The following is a 24,569-nucleotide window of genomic DNA, read 5'->3' as shown; positions in this document are numbered from 1 at the left end:
TGTGGCTGTACATATCTAAATGGAAAAAAGTGCATTAAACCAAGATTTGCTAGTAAAAATTGTCTGGTTCCAGCTATTGCATGCATCCTGGTGAACTCTGAGTATATAGGTAATGAGAGAGTCAGCATTCCATTAAGCATTTAAAACTTCATGGTCCACTTTTGTCTGAGCATCTGGAACATCTTCCTTTTCTTCTTTTTTTTTTCCTCCTTTCTTAATGAACACTTCTCTTGTTCTTCCAACTTCTAGTTACCTGTGCAAGAGAGAAGGCTTTGTCATCTGCTTTAATTTCTAGCACCTTCAAGATTGGGTAGCTGGCAATGATCCTTGGAGCAATTCTTTCTTAGGATTTCTCTACCTAAGCTCAACCCCTGCCCCTGGCAGTTTCCAAAAACAGGAAAAGAAAGTCCTACAATGTAGCATCTTTTGCCTTGCAGTAACTTGAAAAAGGAACTTGAGTCTTCCATGCTGGTTTATCTTGCCATGTAGCCTGCAAAGACATAGTGACTTTACCACGTGTTGTGTATTTTGTATTTTACTTGAGTGTGGTTTCCACCTCCACCACTATATTCTTCTCTGAATTCTGTCTGTCTCTGCTTTCCTTTCAAATACCTCTTAGGTATTCTTGTTACTGCTGAACATTCTCAAACTGAAAGAAAACCAAGCTTCATCATGGTCCTTTTTCAGAAAGCAGTGTTCTTTTGTATTGCTTTAGCCAAGGAAGGGTTCTTTCCAAGTGTTGGTGTTATATGTAATTCATTTTTTTGGCTGCTTGTGCTATAGAGCAAACTAAACTTTTCTCCGGGACTTAGTAAATCTGGAAGTTTTTTGAAGCATACCACAAGTTTGGCAATTAGAGGGTAACTGTAGGGGGATTGGTCTGGTGAGATCTTCATAGTTGATGTCAGAAAATCTGAATTTCAGTGGTGGTGTCCTGCAGTCTTCTGCTTGATTAGTGTATTGACCTGTTCAGTAGATACAGGTAACTATTGCTGCTTCCTATGTTGTAAATTACACAGAAGCATTTGCTTGAAAAACAAGTTGTTACTTGCCTTGCAATTGCTATGTGATCAACCCTCCATCCTTGCTGCTTTATGGCTCTGTACTCTGGTTTCTGTACAACTGAAGGAATTAAGTTGGCCTCTAGCTCTTAACAGCCTCAAGTGAAAAGATGTCGAGAACATACTGGATGAAACAATGGCTGTAATGGATATTTTTTATCAAAAATTCTATTTCTCCTGCAAGGCAAACATACATAAAAAAGTAGAATCCACAATTGCATTAAGATGTTTGGGGGTTCCCCCCCGCCCCCCATTATTTTCCCCCATGTTTGGGCCTTCTTGTGGTCCTCCTTTTATCAATTAAAGAAATTACAGTAGTTTTCTAGGAGTATGTATTTGTTGTTGCTCCTGACAGTATATAAACTAGGAGGTAGGGAACTTCATGAATAGGAAGACAAGTTTTAAAGGTGGTACTTTTGACTTTTGTTGGCACAGACAACTAATGGATTTTTTTGCGTTAAAAAAAAGAAATTTTGTATTCATCTTTGTCTTATTTTTTCAATCTGTGGATGACTATTTAACAGCTAAACATTACAAATGTGCTGTTTGGGGAATGTGATTGTAAGCATTGTATTTCATAGCTTAAAGATGTGTGCTGCTTGTTTATTTCACTCTGTTAGAACAAGAGGATGAAGAAGCCAGTACTGGATCTCATTTAAAACTTATAGTAGATGCTTTTCTTCAGCAGCTTCCAAATTGTGTCAACAGAGACCTCATAGACAAGGTATAGTCGTGGTTTGCATTTTTTTCCACTATTAAAAGCTATAATGCTAGATCAAATAGATGGGAAATAAAGATTTGAAGCTTTGGAGTCTAGCAGTAGCTGAATTCATTTTTAATCTGAAGAAAATATTTTCTTTTTCTCAGTCATTGCCCAATACCATGTGATACTGGTTTTGTCTGCCTGTTTTCTTATGTATTAGTTTGTTTTAGAAGTAGACTTGGCTTTTTCCTTTTTTCCTCCTATCACTCCCTGACAAATTACTCCCCATCTACGTAAATCTGCTCTCTTCCTTGTGTTGATCCAAAGAATCAGTCTGTATTTATGTAACTGGACATGTTCTCTAACTGTTCATTCTAGACAAAAATGAAGATTTTTCTGTATGGTTGTTTTTAAAGCAGCTGCATGTAACAGGGATAGCTCTTTAAAAGATACTTTTGAAAAGCATGCTATATTGCTTTAAATAAAAAACCACTGCGTTAAGGGTAAAGTATTGTATTGACTTTTCTCTTTATAGGCAGCAATGGATTTTTGCATGAATATGAATACAAAAGCCAACAGAAGAAAACTAGTACGAGCACTTTTCATAGTTCCTAGACAAAGGTAAGAAATGAAGGAGAACAAGCTGGATCCACCCTGTGGTTATTATTTAACTTAACTTATGTATATATTTTTTTAACTGTTTAACTTACTGAAAACCAATGCATATTCCAAGTTATATTTGTTTATTCCTGATGTGCACACCTGGAGTGATTTATGCTAGAGCACTGAAGAAATATTTAGGATTAATGATCAAGCAATTCACAGCAATATTTTGCCATAGTAGTATACATTTTTTTAATAGTTTCTGTTTTCTGGTACTTGTGTGTTTATAGTGGATCTTTTCATGACTTTTTTAACCATGAAAACAACAGCAAAACCTACCTTCCTTCAAAAAAGGACGATATATTTCATTTGGGAGAATTTGCACTTTTGTTTTTATAAGAACCTGTGAATAGTTAGAGCTCAGTGTAGTTTAGGAAGGAAGATTTTTTTGTGATACATTAATTCTGATACAGTACATAGCCATTATAATAGCCTTGTACGTTCTGGAACAAAGCTGGTTCTAGGCTGGCCAATTTAGAGAAAGCAAGTATGAGAGTTTGAGCCTGGCCTGTTCTGTCCGTGTAGATCTGTCCATGTAGAGTTTTGCTACTTCTCCTTATCCTCTTTGTGTCAGCAAGGTCCCTGCACTTACAGGAAGAGCTTTGCTTACAAAAATGATTGCAAATATTAAAATAAAAATGTTAAATTCGTTGGAAGAATGATATATTTCTCTGCTCTCTGGTAAACTTGTGCCTTAAATAGGTGCAACTTAAATAGGTGCAATTATGAAGGAGTTGCTTTTCTTGCTCCGCCTTGCCTTATTTTTCCAGAGAGGTTGTTTTGATGCTGCTTTTAGTTTCAAATATATCATCATCATCTTAGAATTCCTGTTAGAGTTCACACCACTTTGATTAGATTCCCTTTTAACATTGGAGGGAAAAAAGTCATCGTTTGAGTGTCTGTTTTGTCTCAAGACTTGTGTAGACTACTGCTTTGATAAACAGACTTCAGTGTTTTGTTTTCCTTACTTTTAATCATTTCTTGCACTGTGTTTTCAACCTTAATTCTAGCCTATTTCTACATCCCATCTGTAATAACCATCTGCTGTGTTAATAACTCTACTCTCTTAGCTGCATATAAACCAATGGTTTGTTTGCTGACTGCATGCACTAACCTGACTCTACATTGATACATGTTTTTGCAATTAGAAGCACACACAATCTTTCATTCCTTTATGTATTCTTTTCTGTCAAAATTACGTTTTTGACACCTCAGTCTTTGGAGACTTTGATAGAGGCCTGATTGTGCCCCAAATATGAATTACTGATGAAATAGGCAGTTGAGTATCTTCTGTGTTAGATGTAACAAGGTGTTCTTCAGCCCACATTTATGCTGTAGAGGAAATGACGTTTCTATTTATCAGCCTGCTGGTAATCATGAAATGCATGAAAACACAATTTGAGAAGAACTTTTTTTCATGGCAATGTAAATCAGCACGATAACTTAGACTTTCGACTTCAGCTCTACCATAATAGAGAATTTTTCATGTTTGCAAAATGGAAGTGGCTTACTGGCTGGTTTGTGAACATACAATGCTATTTGTACCACTGCCCTGCATTTCTCCCTGGTGCTGTAGATGCCAGATTGCTCAAATTGATCATTAACTCTTGGAACCTCTTTGAAGATGTATGATTTTCTTTGCATAATCCACTAAAGTGTACTAGATGATAATGATCTGAAGGAACTTGTTGACATTGTGCACAGCAAAAGAGGTATTTTCAAACAAGAAAAACGTGATGGCTTGTAAATTCAGCAGTCTGGTTTCATAGATACCATGAAAACAAAAGTTAAATTTCTAGTGCATTGTAGTAAAAAAACAACCAAAAAACCCCAAAAACCAACAAACAAAAAAAACGAGAGATGTGTCTCTGATCAGACTGTGCTAGGAACATGTTAAGTTGCTAGAAACATATATAGTCTCCACATTGCCACTGATTTGTTGTAGTCTTTGTTTTAAAAATAATAGTAAGTTTAAAAAGTTCAATTTTTCTGTAGGAGCTCATAGTATAGATCGTGTGGTTGGCTCACAGAGCTGCTATCTTTCTGACAGTTCTGTTCTCTAATAGTTGGAACTAATACTGAAGCGAATGGCTCAGCTGATCTTCTCACTGTTCTTTAATTATAAATATTAATTATTCTTAATATTAAGAAATATTAATATTCCATGTACAATTCTTAATACCTTTTTCTGCTGTCTGCTCCGAGACCTACTTGACTAATGAGTGCTCCAGCTTCCAACTGTAAGATCTTAGGTGCAGTTGTATGTATCCGCCTGTTCTTTATGCCTGCGGTGGTGATGCCCGTCTCTGGGCTACTAACCAGGAGAAACAGGATGTTGACTTCAGTGTCAAGAGCTTCTTGTTCTGAACCACAGACAGTTGCAATGAAAATACCAGCTGAATTGCCCATAGATGCAGATGATTTTAAAGGGCAATCTATCCTGCTATTTAAGTTAGCTTTATTACTGCAGTTGGTAAAGGAGCAGTTCTGTTTTCTGTCTTGAAATCAACATTTATAATCCTTGTGGGAAAACTCCAGGTGTGTTTATGGCACATGGTACTAATGGTTGCTATAAAATGCCACAAATTTATTTAGAAAATTATATAACATGCTGCTTTGAAGCTTTGTATACTGTGCATTAACTGGTTTTGCTTCATGCATCTCTTCACTGAGCCATAATTGATATGTCTTTACCTTCCATATTGTTGTTGCATACTAGTTTTTTACTAATTCAGGGAGTTTCTGCGATATCTCCCCAGGATACCATAGGAGAAGAAAGCTTGTTGAGGAGGGGTTTTTCGTGAAAGGTTCAGAGGAACAGTGTACTTACAGGGTGTAGATAAAGCAGTATAATTTCCAGAAGTGTTCAGTCTCCAAGTATATCAGATAATGCTGTCTAAGTCTAGCTATTATGTTGGCAGCCATAGTAAGATACTTCAGTAACAGAATAAGTACTGTTTCTTCTCTTGGGAGATCAGTTTTAGGAAACGTGCAGGCTCAACAATTTTACTGACAAAGTACAAAACTGGTTTCATGTTTGAGGAGTAATGCAGACAATGCGAAGTCAAAGTCACAATGCAGTGTTGCCAGGGAGCTTTCTTGCTCCCACTAAATTTGGATAGTTTGGGACAAATGCAGGATTCTTCAAGACGGAAAACTGAATTTGACAAAAAAGGATGGGTTTTCCCTCAACTAACTGTAGATTAGTGTTAGAATACAACATCATTGCACTGCTGTTTTGAATACTTATGAATGGATCGCATTTACGTTTTCAGTTGTGTCTTGAACCTCCAACCCAAAAGAATAGAAAGCCTCTTAAAAAGATTTTTTTCAATGCAAGTATACAAGTCGCTTTCAGTTTTGCATCGGAGGATTGATTTAAAACTAAACACTAGCCTTTGAATTCAGGACTATATTGTTTGCACTAAAGTGACACTACAGTGATTTAACCCATACTGCTTGCAGCTTTAGGGTGTTTTTGTGTAATTCTTTGCTATCTAACTGAATTATCTTCCTGTACAGATACACTTAATTATTTATGTTTAAGTGCATACTGCAATTTTGTTGAAATTTTTCAACTTCAATGTGAGAAGTTTAAAATCTCTTTTTAGGCCTTAAATTCTAAACAATTCTAGACAAATGCTAAACAATAAATAGGGGCTGTTGTGGCTTCTGATTTTTTTGCCTTTCTCATTTATGGTTATCAATGAAGTTACAAGTTTACTAAGCAAGAGATCTGTTGTTCATCATATGGAAATTTTTAGCATTATTGTTGGCTGTTCTTAATTCAGAAGTTAGCTGCTTCTTGAGTGTTAAATAGTTCTGAGCATTTTTAACTCAAAAGTTGTAAACCTCCTATATATCTACCTTCTTTCAGCTCCTTATCCTGAGAATCCTCAGTAGCAAGGTCCTTTTTGTTCAACTGAACTTGACTTATCAGTGTTTCAGTGGCCTGTCTCATTTAAGGATAAAATTTGGGGATGTGCTTGAGATAAGCATCTTAGCCATAGCTAAGAAACAAAAGCAAAAATTGCTCATCTGATAGCATGCTAATTCCACTGCATCCTTCTCTACCCACTGAGCAGTGTGGGTGGCAGTTTGTACCTGTTCAGGCCCTGTGAATGCACTGCATTTATCTGGATTATGATTATGCTTGCTGAGGCAGGAGCTCTTGCTCTGTTGTTTCATTCTTTAAGCTGTCTTTCTGGTAGAATCCCAGTTAATAAATGTATAAAATGCTCCCATCACTCTGGATATAAAATTTTGGATGCACCTGTTCTAGAGAGATTGCAATTAGGACTTTAATTGAGCAAAGTTTTTTGGTTTTTTCTGTGTTTTTTTGCTTTTGTTTTTTAAAAACAAACTAGAATTTTAAATTCTACAAAAAAAAAAGATGCTCTTAGATATTGCACTGAAGTGCAGTCCATGTGATCCAGAGATCCACAGTTGACTAGACTGCAATCAAGGGTATGTGGTCAAAATGATAATGGTCAGAAGTAGTGTTTCTTTTACTATGATAGTTTATATTCAGGGTGCTTAACATAGGCTTCAGAGAGTAACTGACTCATCTGTGATGATAGATCTTGCTTCATAATGTAGAAAAGCAGGAAGAGAAAGCAATACTGTGGGTTTTGTGGGTTTTTTTTAGTTAATTTCTGCCCCCCTTCTCAAGAAAAAGAAATGCTTTTGGAGAAAACAAATGTTATTTTAGCCTTAATGCAGGTACCAGTAGATGGTGCCACTGATTCTGTAATCTCTCCACTTACAAACATGAATTTTTATCTCCCCTGTGAGAGAGGGAATGAATTCAATCTCTGATTGCCAATTTCACCGTAATTGACCCAAGGCTTTTTCTTATTATATTTCACCTGTTGAGAAATACCCAGTCTCAGTATTCTTCCCCATGAAGAAACCTTTTGTGTTCTTTGAGGGAATAACAACAATGTTCTCTAAGAATTTAATTTTCCCCCAGGTATGTTCAGTTTACAGGGATGAAATTATTAGCTCTCAGCAGGCAGGTACTTGTTCAGACCAGAATAAAACTTTCTGCTATTTGTCTTGGGAGATGCCTTATAGAAATCCCCTCAATTCAGCCAAAGTCCCCTTTTAGTTTAGCTTTTGTATGTGTGTGTGAAGTAATGAGACTTTCACCTCTTCTGAGAGTTAATAGCTAAATGCTTAATAACATCACATTAATTTGCTGTGGCTAGTCATCCTTGACTGCGTGTTCCAACAAGCTTCAAAAATGTAAATACAGCTTCAGTTATTGATTAACAAGAGAGAATAAAAACTGTTAAATAGCTAACTGGGATACCTGCAATGTTTCACCAGGAGTTTTATGTATTATCAGGAGGCTGCTTAGTTATGCCTCTTTCAGGTACTATGTTCTGATGCTTCTAATCCACAATTTAAATACGTAATTATCCCTCTTTCTCTGAGTGGATATTAAAGATCTTGGAAATGTGCTTTAGTGACATAGTGTAAAGGAGAGGGGAGGCAGTCGTCTATGCTTTGTTTTGGGTTTTTTTGTTGTGATGCTTTTGCAGTTTTACTTTGTGCCAGGGCAAGCTCTGTGTATCAAATGTACTTTTAGATTTTTTGGGGCAGCATTTTTTTCTTTTCTTCTTTCTTTGTTTTTTTTTCTTTTCCCTAGCAGTAGGGAAAACCTTAATCCTCCTTAAAGTATAAACTCAAGAACCATTTTTCTCTTACAGGCAATTTCTTACTTGAAGTATGCAAATTTAAGATGTTTCTTTCCACTTAAAACAGTAGGCTTGTGCAGTTCATCTGTTTACAGCATTAACTTAGGTTCTGAAAATAAAGCAAAAATGCTTTCTTCAGCTTGTTACATGATATTATGAGGCCTCAGAGTGCAGTTGGTTTCTCTGCATTTAAGTGATACATGCACATTTACACAAAGCAGCTGTGCTATATTCTGTGTCCTGTTACGTGATGGCACAAACCAGGTTTAAGGGCCTTTATCCCATTTTTACAAGCGGATAGTCTTTGATGTAAAGAAACAAAGTACAAACTAAGGAAAACACAAATTGCCCTCCAAAATTCCTTAAGAGAAACATGCAATACTATGAAATGGGTATGAAGGCATGTAATCAAGGAAAGAGTAAAGAAAATAAGTCCTATAGAAATTTTTGAAACATTGCCGTTTGTAGAAGTACTAGCTGAGTTTTGGGGAAAAGGTGTTGCCACATCACATCTGCTGAACTTTGTTTTATGTAATAACTACTACATTCATTTAGAAGTTCACTGCCTTAAAAATAAAGATGTTCCTACCTTCCTGGTTATGTCTGCAGCTACTCAAAAAAAAAAAGAAATTGCAATAACAAATGGAGTTCTCTAAGAATTTTTCATTTTGCATATTGAGAGAGATCTGAATTTTGTTTATATCTGGTAATTTCTTAAAGGTTGGGTTCTGTAATTAAGATGGTGTTTGGCATTTCACCTAAGGCAGTAGTTTTGAAAGGAAATTAACTGAAGGATTCTAATAGGATGTGGTAGTATACCTTCTTCTATTGATATTTTAAAATGATACTGCAGTCTGAAGTGTGTGCCTGTAAAATTGCATGTACATAGTTCTGTCAGTATATGCACATTTATTCTTTTCACAAGTAAAATGGTACCTATACTTGTAGACATAAATACATTTTTGTCTATAAGTTACTTGTCCATTTTGCCATTTCCTTTGTTTGCAGGTTGGATTTGCTACCGTTTTATGCAAGACTGGTTGCCACATTGCATCCCTGTATGTCTGATGTAGCAGAGGATCTTTGTTCCATGCTGAAAGGGGATTTCAGATTTCATGTATGTTTTGTTGATTTAGTTTTTTGCATTCAAATTAACCAATCTGACAGTAGTCATCCTTTAGGGAATAAAAGAACGTTTGATGTTACGTAGATGCTAATTCTTAAATTCAGTGAATATTTTTCTGTCATCTGAGCAGATTTGTTCTAGAATACTAGACTTGTACATTTTAAAAGAATTATTTTACAACTTACAATATATTTCTGCCCATATATATTAAAATGAACTGTACAACAGTTACAACAGAAGTTGCAAAAACTAGAAACTGTGCTCCAACTGTAAGCATTAAGAGTTTCTTGTAAATTAATAACTTGTATTTAAAATGAGAACTGATCTATTCTAACACCACATTCTCCTCTACAAGGTTATTGTTCTAATATAGTGGTTACTATTGTAATGTAGTGCTTAGTTCAAATTATTTTTTAGAATTTCATCAACCAAAATTTTCTATTCCTCACAAATGTATTTTCCAGTGTTGTTTCTTTCACTTCTAGATTTTGTAATCAAATTGTTATGGTGCACAGTGATTCCTTCAGTGTTTTCTGAGTTTTATGGCACAGATTTCAATTTTTTTTTTCTAATACTGACATTAAAAATGTGTATGAATTGCTCAGACTTACATAATCTTAACTATCTAAAGTTAACTGTTTCGCAGGAAAAGCTATTTCTGTTGGGGAGAAATACAATTTTGTATTTTGCGGATTATGTTTAGTCATAGATATAAACTTCTGCTTCGTTAGTAAAATTATGCTGGATGTCAGTAATTTTAAAGGAAAAAAGGAAAAAAAAGTCTGTACGTCATTAAACCTGACTTGAAAAAGCTGTCAGTGTTTTATTAGGGACTATACAAGTGGTCCTATTCATATAGAGATTACTTACTAAAAATACAGAATCTAGAATACTTAACCAGTACTTCACAGTGGCAAAGAGGGGGGGTGGGAGGTGGCCAGGTTGATGTGTGCCTATAACTGTAGGTATGTTAGAGGAATTAGGCTTTCTGGGGGTCGTGGGATGGGGAAAGAAATTCAAAAGCTTCTGAAGAAACAAGATTGTAGAGAGACTTTCAGGAAAACTAGTAATAGGTAAAGGTAGAGCATAAGGAACCAAACAAATATTAAACACTGCTGACTTCCCAAGCTTATTACTCACATTCGGGTCAAAGTAATTTATAAGAGGTAGGTATTTTTTAAGGACCTAAAATCAAATGTCTTCCCCCCCCCCCCCCCCTTTTTTTTTAGGTAAGAAAAAAGGACCAGATCAACATTGAAACAAAGAATAAAACTGTGAGATTTATTGGTGAGCTTACCAAATTTAAGATGTTCTCCAAAAATGATACTCTCCACTGTTTAAAGGTTAGTGTTGTGATAGTCCTGTACTCCTGTATATGCTGATAATGTATCCCCATGCTATTCCCCTATATATATCTATTGCTGATGCTGTCCAGTAATTCATTGCATATGATGTTTTAAACGTGGATATCTGTTGCTACTGTGTACAAGGAGACTTCTATAGCTGTTCTAGAAGTTAGAATGTTTTAATTTTTCTAGTGGTGGGTATATATTAAAATAAAATTCCACCTTTGGACATAATCAAATTGCTAATAATTTTCTTTGTAAAGTGATGGTAGACATTGCTACTTATTCATCTGCTATACATTGGAAAAGTCTCATGTTTTTACAGAGAAAATAATAATAAAGGGAGGGGTTAGAGGCAGAAAGCTTTTCAGTGATGCCAGGACAGGCTTACATGCCATTTTAGCAGGTGCTTTTGTCGAGGAACAAACCAAATCTTTGTAAAGCATTAATCTCTAGGCGTATCATCTCAGTTTGCATGCTGATAAACATTCAAACTTATCTTTGATGTCAAGTCCCAAATTAAAAAAGGGTTTTAAAAAATGAAAGTGCTTTTTATAGAATGTGGTTGAAGACTTACATGGGTTAAGATCACTTCCTTTGGTAATAGTTTCTATTCATTGACTCAGGTATTGACGCTGAATTCTTAAAAAATTATACTCACTCATTTTTCTTTTCTCATCTATAAAATGTTTTAAAATGCAAAGCTCTTAATTTTTAGTTATTGCTTAACTTAATACAATTAAATTAGATGTCCTTTGAGGTTATTGTATCCTTGTGCAGTATTATTTCGTGGTTTTCCAGTCTAGCAGCAGGAATTTTAAAGCAGACATGACTGAGTTGGAAAGGGTATGGGAGAGATTATAGGGTTTGTTTTAATATTGTAGTCTTTTTATGCTAGGCTTAGGAAACATCCTGGTTTTTTAGGTTTCTGGAGCCTAAATTTGGGGTCTAGACTGTTCTTACAATACTTTTGAAATGAGATGAATATTTTGAATGTTGTTAACATCTGATCAGTGAAATCAATTTTCATTTTTTTCTTAAAGAATATGGAATACCATGGTAGTATAAAGTCTGGTAGATAAAACTTACTGTTTTCTGCAGTTGAAAAACATGTTTAACATGCTGTGTTTATCTATAAATATATACCAGATGCTTCTGTCAGACTTTTCTCATCACCATATTGAAATGGCATGCACTCTGCTGGAAACCTGTGGAAGATTCCTCTTTAGATCACCAGAATCTCACTTAAGAACCAGTGTTCTTTTGGTAAGAGAACCAAATGGGGGAGGGTGTCATGCACTGAATTAAACTGATTACTACTTTTATTTTCTGGCTTTGCGATGTGGTCTGACCATAACAATGATTGTGACTAATATCTTGTCAGTTACAATGTTCAAGCACTTGTGAGTGAAAATGTTCATTAAGTTTTATCTTGAGTGCTCAGGGAGGATAAAGTTCTTGATTCTTTAATAAAAACAGAGACAAGTATGGGAGGGCAATGAATCAATTTTCCTGAAATCTTGCCTCCTCGTTGTGCAGTGGGGTTGACATGGACTGGTGTTACATATGTTCAAGTCCTAGGCTCCTTTTGGCACTATCGGTCTTTGTAGTCCTGTGGACTTGTATCATCTTGTTATTTATAGTTTGTCCAGTGTTGTCTTAGCTCTGAGATTTTACCTCTTGTGCGAATAGCTTTCTGAAAGCATTCTGGAGAACTCCAGTTGACCTATATAAATCTGTCACGACTTAAAAGAAAATGTAAATAAAGAATTAAATTTCTAAAGCAAAAAGCTATTGCTTTTGAACTACAAATAATTCAGAGATAGAGCAAGAACAGAGAATGAGGTTGAAAGAATATAGTAGCTGTACCTAAACACACATGAGAGATTATTCGATGGGAAAAATGGTAGCGAATGGAACTGGAGATAAGATACTTCAGCTGGAGGTGAAGGCAGTTGTGAGAGGTGGTTTCTGTGCCCTGTGTAACAATCTGGGGTTGTAAATTTGAAGGAAGAGTTTATGAAGACACTGGAGGAAGGGTTTTTAGAAATAGAGATTGGTAATTAAGTTAAGAGTAGAAGTGGCATCCATAAGTCTAGATAGGTACTGGCAAGATTTCAAAATAACAAGGATTAGTTTTTGGTCTTTTTAGCATATGAATTTGAGCCCTGAATAATATGTTTACTGGCTTGAGAAACAATCCTAAACCTCGGTGTCCAAGGCAAGAGGCTGAGTCAAACGTGGCTGAAGTCCTTCAAAGATAGGTACTAGCAATAGGAAATTGCATTAAATTAAAAGCAACTTAATTGGATACAGACTGCTGAAATCTGCTGGATGAATGCAAAACATAACATAACTGTGAAGCGTAAGACAAACCACATGCACTGTTTCAATAATTGAGGCTTAAAGCCTCACAAGGTTTCAGATAAATAGTCTTTTCTTATGCATTGAGAAACCAGGAGATGATCGAGATGGCAGGTAAGTTTGGAATAGCTATTGATTAAGATGTAAAATAGGCTAAATAGGTTTGTATTCTACAACCGTCTTTATAGTTGCATCTTCTAATGTTGCCTTATAGAAACTATAGAGATTAATTTTGACTTAAATAGTATTACACAAGTTGGATCATAGCCTTATGGTACCAGTTAGTGTGAACTCTAGAAAAGATTACTCCCAAAGCAAACTAATTAGCATCTTGTGGTAAAACTCTAAGTAAATGTAAAGCTCATCTTATCAATGACTCTTATGGGTAGAAGTAAGGCCTGTTGATCTTCCAAATAATTATTGGTCTTAGTCTTTACTGCTGATGATGTATTATGTAATAAGATGCCAAACAGGCTTATGTCTCCTATTAAAGACAATATTGCTTTGTCCTAGTAGGGAAGAAAGTCATAGTTAAGAATGGATTTTAAGAGTAATTAAGGGAAAATTAATTAAGAAGTAAAGCATTCTGTAAGAGTGCCACAAAATTAGCGGCACTAAGTTCCTTATGCTGAAGAAACATTTAATGATCACATTCTGGTTTTGTAGAACTACTGTCATATTTTGCAAATTAGTTAAAGATTCTTCTTTTATCAGGGCAATATTTATTTCAGTTAATTGTTCTTCTTGGCAAGTCTTTCAAATTCAATGTTCTTTATGTAATTTAAAATATTAATGTAAAACTAACTTGGCTTTAGGATTGGTCTGTTGATAAATGGATTATTTGAATTGGATTATTTGAATTGGTGCTTTGGAAGGAAGATCAGCATTATCTTGATCTATGTTTCTATAATGTAATCATGCTAAAATGTCAAATTCTTGTGTTACGCTGTTGTGGTCTTGTTAAAATAATTTTTGAAGTTTTAGTATTAAAAGCTTTCTGATGCATTTTTTTATCCTTAGACAATTTTGTCAAATTGTCTTTTTAAGCTTTAGGGCAAGATCATTTGTATTTTTAAACATACAGAACAAGCTTTGTGGTGGCTTATTTCTTGGGGTGACTCCTTTTATAGATGGAGCTGAAACTGTGGGAGAACGTTGTTTGTACAGACAGAGGCTGTGACAAAGTAATTGTAGTTAGAATGAGACTGTGGTAATTCACTATAACAGTAGTGTGCTTCCAGCAAATTTAAAATTTTGACTTGGAACTGTTGGAACAAGTAGCAGGGCAGAACTGTAGGTAGTAAAGGGGAGGAGGAGCTGAACAGTTTCAGTATCTTCAATTCTTTCAGTATTATCAAACTGATAATTTAAATGTCAGTCATGCTGAAATGCTTTTCTGAATTGGGCATTTCTGCTTAGGTTTTACTTGGTGACTTTTTTTTTGCGCTGCTTTGCAAAAATTCTACTTCTTGCTGTGCAAATTGGTGTTACCAGGTTGGGGGGTGGGGTGGGAGCAAGACTACTAACCAGAGGAGGACCTCCTAATTCTCACTAGATTTTCATTTGAAATGCATCTGCAATATATGCTATGAGCAGAGAGGTTTTGTTACTCACCAAGAAGGAGGGGGAGAAAAAAAAGAAACCTTTTTACTGTTACTGTTTTAAGCTGGACATGTTAATGTTGTTTGTGATCTCTTTTTATCAAAGGAAAAACAGAAATCTAATGTTCAAATGTAATGCTTTACCTTTGTAGTTCTTCATTTTAGCATAGTAAGATGAGGACCGCAAGTAGTTAATTAGCTGAAAGCACTTGAGACTGCAGGTCTTGCTTTTTTGTTCTGAAATGTATTAAGGTTTTTGCTATTGTAGGCAGTGTATTGTCAGAGTTTCTCTTTCCTGCCTGTCCATCTGACTTGATGCCTTAAATGAAAAGGGATTGAAACACAGTTGCTTAAAATGGTGATGACTTTTTAATAGAGATTGAGACTAATACCATTCACTTACAGTTAGAATACATATTTGGGATTGCTCAAAAAAATTATAAACTACAGTGATTTTGAGACTTGTGGTAGTGCATATTGTCTCTTCTGGGAAGAAACATTGTAATTATAACCTATTATTTACAGTATAATGTGCACCTTATTGTAATGGGAAAATATACAAAGTATGTAGGTTTAGGGTTTTATAAGTTTTATTTGCAAGCATTTCTGCCATTTTCTTTGTTATGCTTTACTTTGCCTCACTTCATTTTTCATTTTATAGTAGAACATGATAAATGTCATTAAGGCAGCAAAGATGTATTTTATCCTGATGCATCTAGAAAAGGTGAAAAATTTACAAAGGTAATATTGATATGTATGACATGGTAAGGTTTGGGAACTTTCTACTGTAAGTGTTTTTTTCCCCACATAAAACAATTTGAGTACTCCATTGTTAAAAGTGCTGTGCATCTGTTAAGTACCTGTAGGTAAACTTGCTACTCCTTGACAGAAATTTCCCATTTTGAAAGGAACAATCTCAGTTAAGGAATTAAAGGGGAGGCCATTTGTGTCACGGAGAAGGTTAAAAATGAAATGCCTTAGCATTAGTGTCAGATTGAGACCTTCCTGGCAATGGATGCATGCAACCTAGGAGGAAAAGTACATTATTTGTTGGGTTACCGTGTTACACAAAGCTACTCTTCCTCATTGAATTAGCAGCTGAAACTGAAGGTTAAGGAGTGGTTTGAGTATGTTTACATTTCAGTTTAACTGAACCACTGCCCTGTAAAAGAAACTTCAAATTATTCAAGTTTAGTGGGAAGTCCACAAGCATGAAAAATTGTGCTTCTTCACCAATCATCAAAGAAGCTTTAAACTCTTTTCATTAGTTCACTGGACTGCATGAATGTATATACCAACATTTGTGTGTGGTAACAAAACAGTGCTTACAGGTTAGTTTTGTTGATTTCGTTGATGCTGTAAATTACTGTATAGCCAACCTCTATTAAATAATAAAGTCTAAACTGGTGCAGTTTCTTTTTCTGTTGAACCACCTTAGACTGATTAGAATATATGGAATAGTATGATACACATAAAACTTTTAATGTGACTTATAGAATTATACACATATATACATATAAATACACATATGCATATAGAAATTATATTATAATGGAATTAAGCTCATCCTCATCTTTAACTGTAAAAATCAGCAGCTTGGAACCACTACTTGAGTTCTTGTACAGAATTTTTGGATACAAGAAATTTTTAAAACCCACAAAATAAAGTACATATCCAAAATGAAGTGTGGAGGAAAGATTGTGTTCAGTGGGGAAAATTACGACAATCCTGACAATTAAGCACAGTAATTAGTGTTAATGTAGTAACCTTTAACATGTCTGATTTTTACCTGAAATACTGCTTTATGGTAGGTACTGTTATTCTTGCAGTCTATTCTGCTTGGGTAAACAGCAACAATGGAGCATGTAATAAGGAAAATGCCATCGTCTATACTATTGAAAATTCATGTGAAACCATCAATATAAACCCTCTGGAGTAGCATACTGATGTAAAAAGTAGATTTCTACTCTTAGGATGATTCACTGTGCTTGTGTCAAGACATCAGTATTTCAGCTACTTTAGTTAAATAAAATCATGTTTTGAATAGAGTGACTAATAATCTTATTAACCATTTATCTAACCAGTAACATTTAGATTTCAAGTTAAACTTTAAATACTGTTCTGAAACCTTTTTCACCACAGGTGAGCCATTGTAAAAATAGGGATTGTAAAGAAAAATTAGCTTGGAAATAGCAACACAGAACCATATATATGCTTTGCCCTTTCTTCTCTCTGCCCAAGTTTTTAACTTATTTTTCTGCAACCCTTCCTGTTTCCTTTATCCCAAATATAATTCTTGAAGCCTTTGGCTTGACAATGTAGTATGGTGATCATTTGCCTTTATTTCCAGGAACAAATGATGAGAAAAAAACAAGCAATGCATCTTGATGCACGCTATGTTACAATGGTAGAAAATGCCTATTACTACTGTAATCCCCCTCCAGCTGAAAAAACTGTGAAGAAAAAACGTCCTCCTTTGCAGGAATATATTCGTAAGCTTCTTTACAAGGATCTCTCCAAGGTCACCACAGAGAAGGTAAATCTTTTTGAAATCTTTAATACAGATTTTACTGGAAGTGATGTAATACTAACTTTTGAAGGGTTTAGGGAGGGTTATAATTTATTTAATTGCAAGGAAGAGGGATCATTTTTGTATCCCTGATTGTTAGGTAGTTTCATTTCTTTTATTGTAATGCATAGAAGCTTCAATCATGGACCTGCATTCTCCCACAGCACAAATAAAGAATGAAATTAGAATCTTTGTGCTAAGCATCTTGTGTTCAGAGTAAGAGACAAAAGACTACAGTTAAATACAGACTGTGAGAGCAAGGAAATTGTGGAACAGATTTGGACAGCTTCATTAGTAGCTACAGGACAGCAGTTGGGTTACATATATAAAGTTTTCCGTAGCTACTGCAGATCTGGAGGGTGCTTGAAAAACAGGATGAGGTTGCTTGCAGGTGCTTACAGGGATTTCATCCCAACTGTGAGAGACAGAGGTTGACAGTGAGTGTCTTGATGTTTTGCCTGCTAAAATGTTAAGCTTATCTTAAAACTTGGTTTAGGTCCTGAGACAGATGCGCAAGCTGCCTTGGCAGGATGCAGAAGTAAAAGACTATGTTATATGCTGTATGATCAACATCTGGAATGTGAAATATAATAGTATTCACTGTGTAGCCAACCTCTTAGCAGGGTTGGTCCTTTACCAGGAAGATGTTGGAATTCATGTTGTGGATGGAGTGCTAGAGGATATTCGACTAGGAATGGAGGTAAACAACCAATATTCTTATTAAGCTATACTCATCTACTTATGTTGAAAGGATAACAGTAACATAATCTTGCTTAACGAAAGGAATCCTTGGATTCTGGATTTTTATCTGATGACTTTTCTACCTCAGTTATTTGCTTTATGTAGCTTTATTTAAATTAAAAAAAAAAGCCCCCTAAAACCCAACAAACTACAAAGATTACTAGGACAGTTGTTTTGCCCCCCTTGTCATAGCAAGGGCATAAAATTTACTCTTTCATAGTGTAGTCAGATTCATGAAATTTAAAGTAACTTTGGAGACCAGTCCATATTTTGATAGATGTTATAATTACAAGAATTCTCTGGGCAATGTGAAATCATCATAGACTTAAGGAAGAGTGTATGCTAAATGTATTTGAACTTATAATAGCTATTAGTTGACCAACTTTCATAACTACTTTCTAATGTTTAATTTCATGTAATGTATATAGCCCTAAATAACTGTCTCATAATGAATTCTATCAGGTTTTTTATACTGCTTTTTTCTTTAAAAAAAAAAACAAACAAAAACCAGACCTTTTACAAAGATTCTATTGTGTCTGTGTGATTAAAGTGAATTTTTTGTTCTTTTTTGATAAAGGTTAACCAGCCAAAGTTTAACCAACGGCGGATCAGCAGTGCCAAGTTTTTGGGGGAGCTTTACAATTATCGAATGGTGGAATCAGCTGTAATATTTCGAACTCTGTATTCTTTCACATCATTCGGTGTGAACCCTGATGGTAGTCCTAGTCCACTGGACCCTCCAGAACACCTTTTCAGAATCAGACTGGTTTGTACTATCCTTGATACCTGTGGGCAGTATTTTGACAGAGGATCCAGCAAACGAAAACTTGATTGCTTCCTTGTATATTTTCAGGTATTCTAAACTAAATTTTATATAGTTCTGTAGATTTCTTTAACAAGCTAATGTAAGTCAGTCTGTTACATATTTCCCTCATGCTTCTCTAGCACTATAATTTTTAGAATCCTGTTTGTCCAATAGCAGTTTTATTTTAAAGTGACATGTATGTTCAGTTACATGTAGATGTAACTGTTCCAACAAACTTGCAGAACACTGGGGTAGCAGTTGATTCACTGAAGTGTTTAGGTTCCCCCTTCAGGGGTCTTAGCAAGTGGAAGAATGGGCTGACAGAAACCTTGTGAATTCCAGCAAAGGTAAGTATAGGGTCTTCCAGTTGGGATGGAATAGCTCTATGCAGCAATACCACCTGGCACTGACTACCTAGAAAGCAGCTTTGCAGAAGTAGAGCCAGGACTCCTGAACTGTATGAATGTGATATTAAGTTCTGCACCATTAGGGTGATGAAGGCCAACAGCATACTATGTCGCCTTGGCAGGGGTGTAGCCAGCAGACAGATTTCCTCCCCCCAGCTCCTGCGTGGCACTTGTGAGGCCATAGCTGGAGCACTGGTTCAAGTTCAGGGCTCCCTGGTAGGTGAGAGGAGAGACATCAGCAAACTGAGCTGAGCCCAGTGTAGGGTCACCAAAATGATCAGGAGGCTCTCAGTGCTTACATTGTGGGTTTGCTCAGCTTGGAGAAGAGAATGCTCATTAGGTTGCTGTCCTCAGCTAATAGTGTTTGTAGAGGAGGAGTCATCAGATACTTCTCAGGCATGCTCAGTGAAAGGATGAGAAGTAATGGTCACAAGCCGCAGCAAAGAAAGTTTTGATTTGGTAGATGCAACGGAGTGGGGGGGAAGATTTCGTAACAGGAGTGTTTAAACACTGGAATTTGTTCCTCAGAAAAAGGGGAATTCTAGTCTATGGAGTTCATGCTAAACCTCTTTGGACTTAATTTATTTTTCTTTCTGCTTCTCTCTTTAAACTAAATGAAGGATATTTAAAAATAAAAATTAAGGTGATAACTTATTTCAGACCTTCAGGATGCATATCCTTCATCTGTATATGAGGTTTAAAATGATGTTTTGAAGTATGGTCCGATCCTATTTTTTTAAACCCAAAATAAACTTTGTCAGTGGACAAGTATTTTTGTTACACCTTATGATTTCAACAAGCATTCCTTTAGACCATGTCATCTTTTAAGTAGAGATTCTGTTACTCATACTTGATTTTCAGATGCAATTTTTGCAACACCTTTGTTCTCAGATTCTACTTTTAGGTTCACTTAAGATGAGCATTTATTTTTTACAATTTTATTGTAAAGGGTATGTGCTAATTTGTTATGAAGGAAACTGGATAAGTCACTTCATGCTAGCTGCAGTCTTAAAACTTTTTGTGATGTTTCCCCCCTTCTCCATGTAATGTGCCTTTGGGGGAATTAATTTTCTTGAAGGAATATGGAGAAGGGAATTTAAAGTTGGCGAATTAAGTCCTTGCCTCTCATAGAAGGAATCTACTCTTAGAAGGCACTTTCTTTTCAGTGCTTTTTTTGCTCAGTCTTCATACTTCTAACAGTTGTTACAATAAAAGGAACATATTCTTAATGTTTGTGATATCCAATGTTATCAAACAATGTTTAGTGATAAAATATCTAATAGTTGTGTGAAATAGGAGAGTAGTGATGTGAAATCTTTTGCGTTTTTTGCTGTACAAACATGGCTAGGCATTACAAACTTCACTAGTTAAGGAGTTTATAAATGCTAGTGTGCAAATAATTTATTTGAATATTTTGTATTCTAGCGGTATGTTTGGTGGAAAAAAAGTCTGGATGTTTGGACAAAAGACCACCCATTTCCTATAGACATAGACTATATGATCAGTGATACACTGGAACTGCTGAGACCAAAGATAAAGCTCTGCAATTCTCTGGAAGAAGCTATCAGACAGGTGCAAGACTTGGAACGAGAATTCTTAATAAAATTAGGTGAGAAAATGTGCAAGGGAAATGAGGTCTTTTAGACAATTCCTGTATTTCTTAAAATTTTCTCTTGTATAATGATGATAGGTAATTATTGTTGTTCTCATGATAAAATCTTATTCTTATGGTAGAAATATTTTTTGTAACATATTTGCATTTTTCTGATCATAGAGATCATACAGAATCTCTAAAGTGATTCAGTGTTTTAAAGTCAATATGAATACTATTAATATAGTAGTGTTGGGAGAGGGGGAGTGTGTGTGTATATATGTATTAGTGTATCGAGTAGTATGGTGCAAATGATGAGGAAAAAAACTATGACTTTCATCAGAAAAATTTAAGCAGCATGCTGTACTACAAAAAGCAAGGAGTATCTGCACACTCAATTACTGCAGCCTGTTGGTTGGTAAGCACTGATGGAAACCAGCTTTGGCATTTTGGTAGATTGGTTGCTTGCAACCCTGTGTTCCTTCCCTAGTTCTGGATTTGACTAAAGTTGCTGTGTCAAAGTAAGCATTAGTGTAAGACTACAATAAAAGAGAGAACATGTTTTGGTTTTTAAATGCTGTCAGGTACTTTGAACCTTATGCTTCCTTTGGAATAATTTTGAATTGGCTTTATATTTCAGTAGAGGCCAGAGGATGATTTTCTTTTTATGAATTAAAACTTTGGTTGGATTATTAAAGGGTTTTTTTCCTTCTTAAAATGTATCCTTCAGCTAGGTTGTATGCTACCTTGTAGTTCCTGCTAAAATTGCAGTGATGTATATTTATAAATCTTGTTGTGTTTAAAAATCAGTTAATTTCAAGAGAAAAAAGTTGGGCTTGCAGCACAGCTCAGTTGACAAAATACTGGTTAGTGTGTATCTAAAACTGCTATTGTCATATTAACCTTTAAATGTATTGTACATACCAGTCCTTACTGTGCTCACTTCTTGTTAAATGGAATTGTTTTCTAATCTTCCATTATTATTTGAAGACAAGCTTGTTCATGAAAAGTTTTTATATGTAAATTTTACACTTTATGAGTGTTAATTAGTCTTAATAGCAATTCATCTAGTTAGATAAGTTCAATTTTTAAGAATAATCCTTTAATCCAGTGGGATGACTATGTGTAATTGTCAGGTAAAATGTTGCAACTTCTGGTTTAGGAGGAATTTTTTTTTAATATGCTGTTCGTTTAATGCCTTAAAATTACCTATGTAGTAACTGAAATGCGGATAAAAATTTCCTTATTGTATGATTAAATTAGTAGCTTTTATGCTCTCAAAATGGTAACCAAGAAGTAGTTTACAACTAGTTACATAAACTATAATATTCTTTTGAAAGATACTCAGGACTTCTACAAATCATAAGAACTTCTGTTCTCTGAATCATGACCGCTATAGTAGTTGGATTCAGTGTAGCTAAGGAGAGAGATACGTGGTCACTGAATGTGAACAAGTATTGGAGAACATTTTATTGTGTGTGTTTTGGCATGACCAAAGGCGATCAACAGTACAGCCCTTACTGTAGGGGGTTGGGTTGTGTCTGTCCATCTCGTCCCCAAGTGTGTTGCTTTTCTTGATAATGATATTACTCGCTTGCTATTAAACACCAGTATAGGGTGGGATACTTAGTCCTCCTGTTAGGGCTGTTTGAAGGTGGTCTCAGGGAGGTTGTCACCTGCCTTTCTGGTCTTTGAAGGTTATGACGACAGATGCAAGCATATCTGAAGGAAATGAGTTTTTTAATACTTTAGCAAAAACTCTAGTAAAACCGCAGTTCTTGATCAATTTGTCCCTGCAGTGCCTCGGTCCATGGACACTAACCACTGGTAAGGTATTTTGCTAAAGACACGATAAGCTTTGTTCTTTCGTCTGTCTGAAGTGTAAATTCTAGGCAGAACAGTGGGGTGGCTTGCTGCCTGCAGATCTTACATTGGTGACTGACTGTTGGTTCCTGTGCCGCTCCGGTGATTTTGTACCACTGAGAATATGGAGTGATTCAAAAGGATCTCTTCCATGTTTACGGGGCAGCACGTATTGTGAAGAGCACAGTGTTTACAAATAAGGGGGGGGGAAAAAAAGAACGCTTTGAAACCTCTGGAATATGAAGGAGGAAGTATGTGTGTGTGTGTTCACACAGAACCGAAACCCTCAATAACTACCATACAACCATTTTATTTCTGAGTTTTGTCTAATTTAAGTATGGCTCTGAAATTCATCTCCTTCTAAAGTTGATCTTTGTGATCTAAGTAAAATTTTTGTAGAGACCTGGCTCTGTGTATGTGTCCGCATATTGCATCTCAAAGTAATCTGGAGGTGGAGGGGGGGGGGGGGAAATCTGGTTTGCCCCAAACCACTTGTATATTCAGAATCTAGACTTCTTAAGAACTGTGTACTGTCCTTTGCATATGGCAGAGAACAAACAAGGAGTGCCACAAGCACAGAACTGATGCATTCATTTGCTGACCAAAAAACTTTACACTAAAGGCTAACCCTTAGTGTGGTTAGTATAACGTCAAAATGCGAATGACAAACTGCATAGTAACTGTATTGACTCCTTACTAAATCTTTGAAAAATTACTGGCTTAGATCTGCTGTCTTGCAGAAGGCTGGCATCAGCATTGCTTTCTGCTAGCTCAAACCATGATGCTGTGGAGGATTATGTGGCTTTGTAAATTTATGAAAAACACTGGAAGAATGTATGAGAACAATAGTGTATGCTGGAAGTTTGTTCTTTTTTTGCATTGGATGACTTAATTTTTGCACTAGCTGTTACCTAAAAACAGATCTTCATTTTTTCCTGAATCAGAACCATGCTTGATTCTTAAATATTTTTTCTGAAAACAATTCTTATTGAAACCTATTTCTGAGACTAAATGGAACACTGAAGCACAGAAAGAACCTAAAACCTATTTTTCACTACTGTGGGAGTGGTATAGATAAGGGTATTACATTGAAGGATACCTTATTGAAAGAAAGCAGAGGTTTAGGGAGCTACCCTTGATACCTTACACAGTAAACTAAAATGTTTTGAGGGATAGAGGTGGCAAGTAGGTCGGTAAGGAAAACTGCAAGATGAACTAAAACACAGTGAAAGAACTGTCAGCCCTATCTGCAAGTAGAATGAGCACACTAGATAATACTTTTGGAAGAGACTCCAATTTCCTAAAGACTTTATATAGGCACCTACATCCTCATAGGTTCAAGTGCAGCCTCGGGGCATTAGAAACGAGTCAGAAGGGTTTATTACAGGCTGAGAAAATAGTTGTTTCAAAACTGTTAATTGACAGTAGTGTGACGTACTGGAACTACGACTGCAGGGGCTTGATGTCTTCTGGATTCTGCTGGTTTTGTAGAGCCTCTGTAATTTAGTGCTCATATTTTGTTGTGTGTTTCAGTAAGGTTGCATGTCTAGTTTGAGGATATTTTGAAGCAGTTTGCACAGTGCAGCTTCTTGATTGTTGTATTATGGGAGATTTTAAACATTCTCCATAATGTTTTCCTCCTTTTCTTGCAGGGCAATTACTACTCTTTATAAATGAAGTAACTATACAGAAAATGTTTCATTCAGAAGTCAAATATTGTGACCCTTTGGAAGTTCTAGTGTTCAGCAACAATGGACTTTTGAAGTGATCTTCCACATAGAACTGGAGTGGTTAGGTGTGTTCTAATTCTGTTCTAGTTCCTTGTTCTAAATCTCTCTCTCTCTCTCTTTTTCCAAATTTCAGGAATTGTGAATGACAAAGATTCCAAAGATTCCATTACGGAAGGAGAGAATCTGGAAGAGGATGAAGAGGAGGAGGAAGGTGGAGCAGAGACAGAGGAACAATCTGGAAATGAAAGTGAAGTAAATGAGCCAGAAGAAGAGGTGAACTTAATCATTTACCTTGTC

The 24,569-nt window shown here is 35.7% G+C and overlaps 2 protein-coding genes across 2 annotated transcripts in view; one reads left to right on the top strand and one right to left on the bottom strand.

Moving 5' to 3' along the window:
• The window catches only part of DHTKD1 (dehydrogenase E1 and transketolase domain containing 1), a 206,926-nt gene that overhangs the window by 47,883 nt on the left and 134,474 nt on the right, over positions 1–24,569 (bottom strand). The gene's annotated exons all lie outside the window — the stretch shown is intronic.
• The window catches only part of UPF2 (UPF2 regulator of nonsense mediated mRNA decay), a 67,415-nt gene that overhangs the window by 20,639 nt on the left and 22,207 nt on the right, over positions 1–24,569 (top strand). Inside the window, exons 7-16 of the mRNA XM_049814431.1 lie at positions 1,682–1,785; positions 2,300–2,385; positions 9,138–9,246; positions 10,485–10,598; positions 11,751–11,867; positions 16,917–17,102; positions 17,632–17,835; positions 18,454–18,729; positions 20,514–20,697; positions 24,406–24,545. Of these exons, the coding sequence (XP_049670388.1) occupies positions 1,682–1,785; positions 2,300–2,385; positions 9,138–9,246; positions 10,485–10,598; positions 11,751–11,867; positions 16,917–17,102; positions 17,632–17,835; positions 18,454–18,729; positions 20,514–20,697; positions 24,406–24,545 (1,520 nt within the window). The remainder of the gene's footprint in view (positions 1–1,681; positions 1,786–2,299; positions 2,386–9,137; positions 9,247–10,484; positions 10,599–11,750; positions 11,868–16,916; positions 17,103–17,631; positions 17,836–18,453; positions 18,730–20,513; positions 20,698–24,405; positions 24,546–24,569) is intronic.

The sequence above is a fragment of the Accipiter gentilis genome, chromosome 11 (genome assembly GCF_929443795.1).
Source record: "Accipiter gentilis chromosome 11, bAccGen1.1, whole genome shotgun sequence".
NCBI lineage: Eukaryota > Metazoa > Chordata > Aves > Accipitriformes > Accipitridae > Astur > Astur gentilis.
Note: the sequence above shows the minus strand (reverse complement) of the source record. Positions and strands in the feature narration are given on the sequence as shown.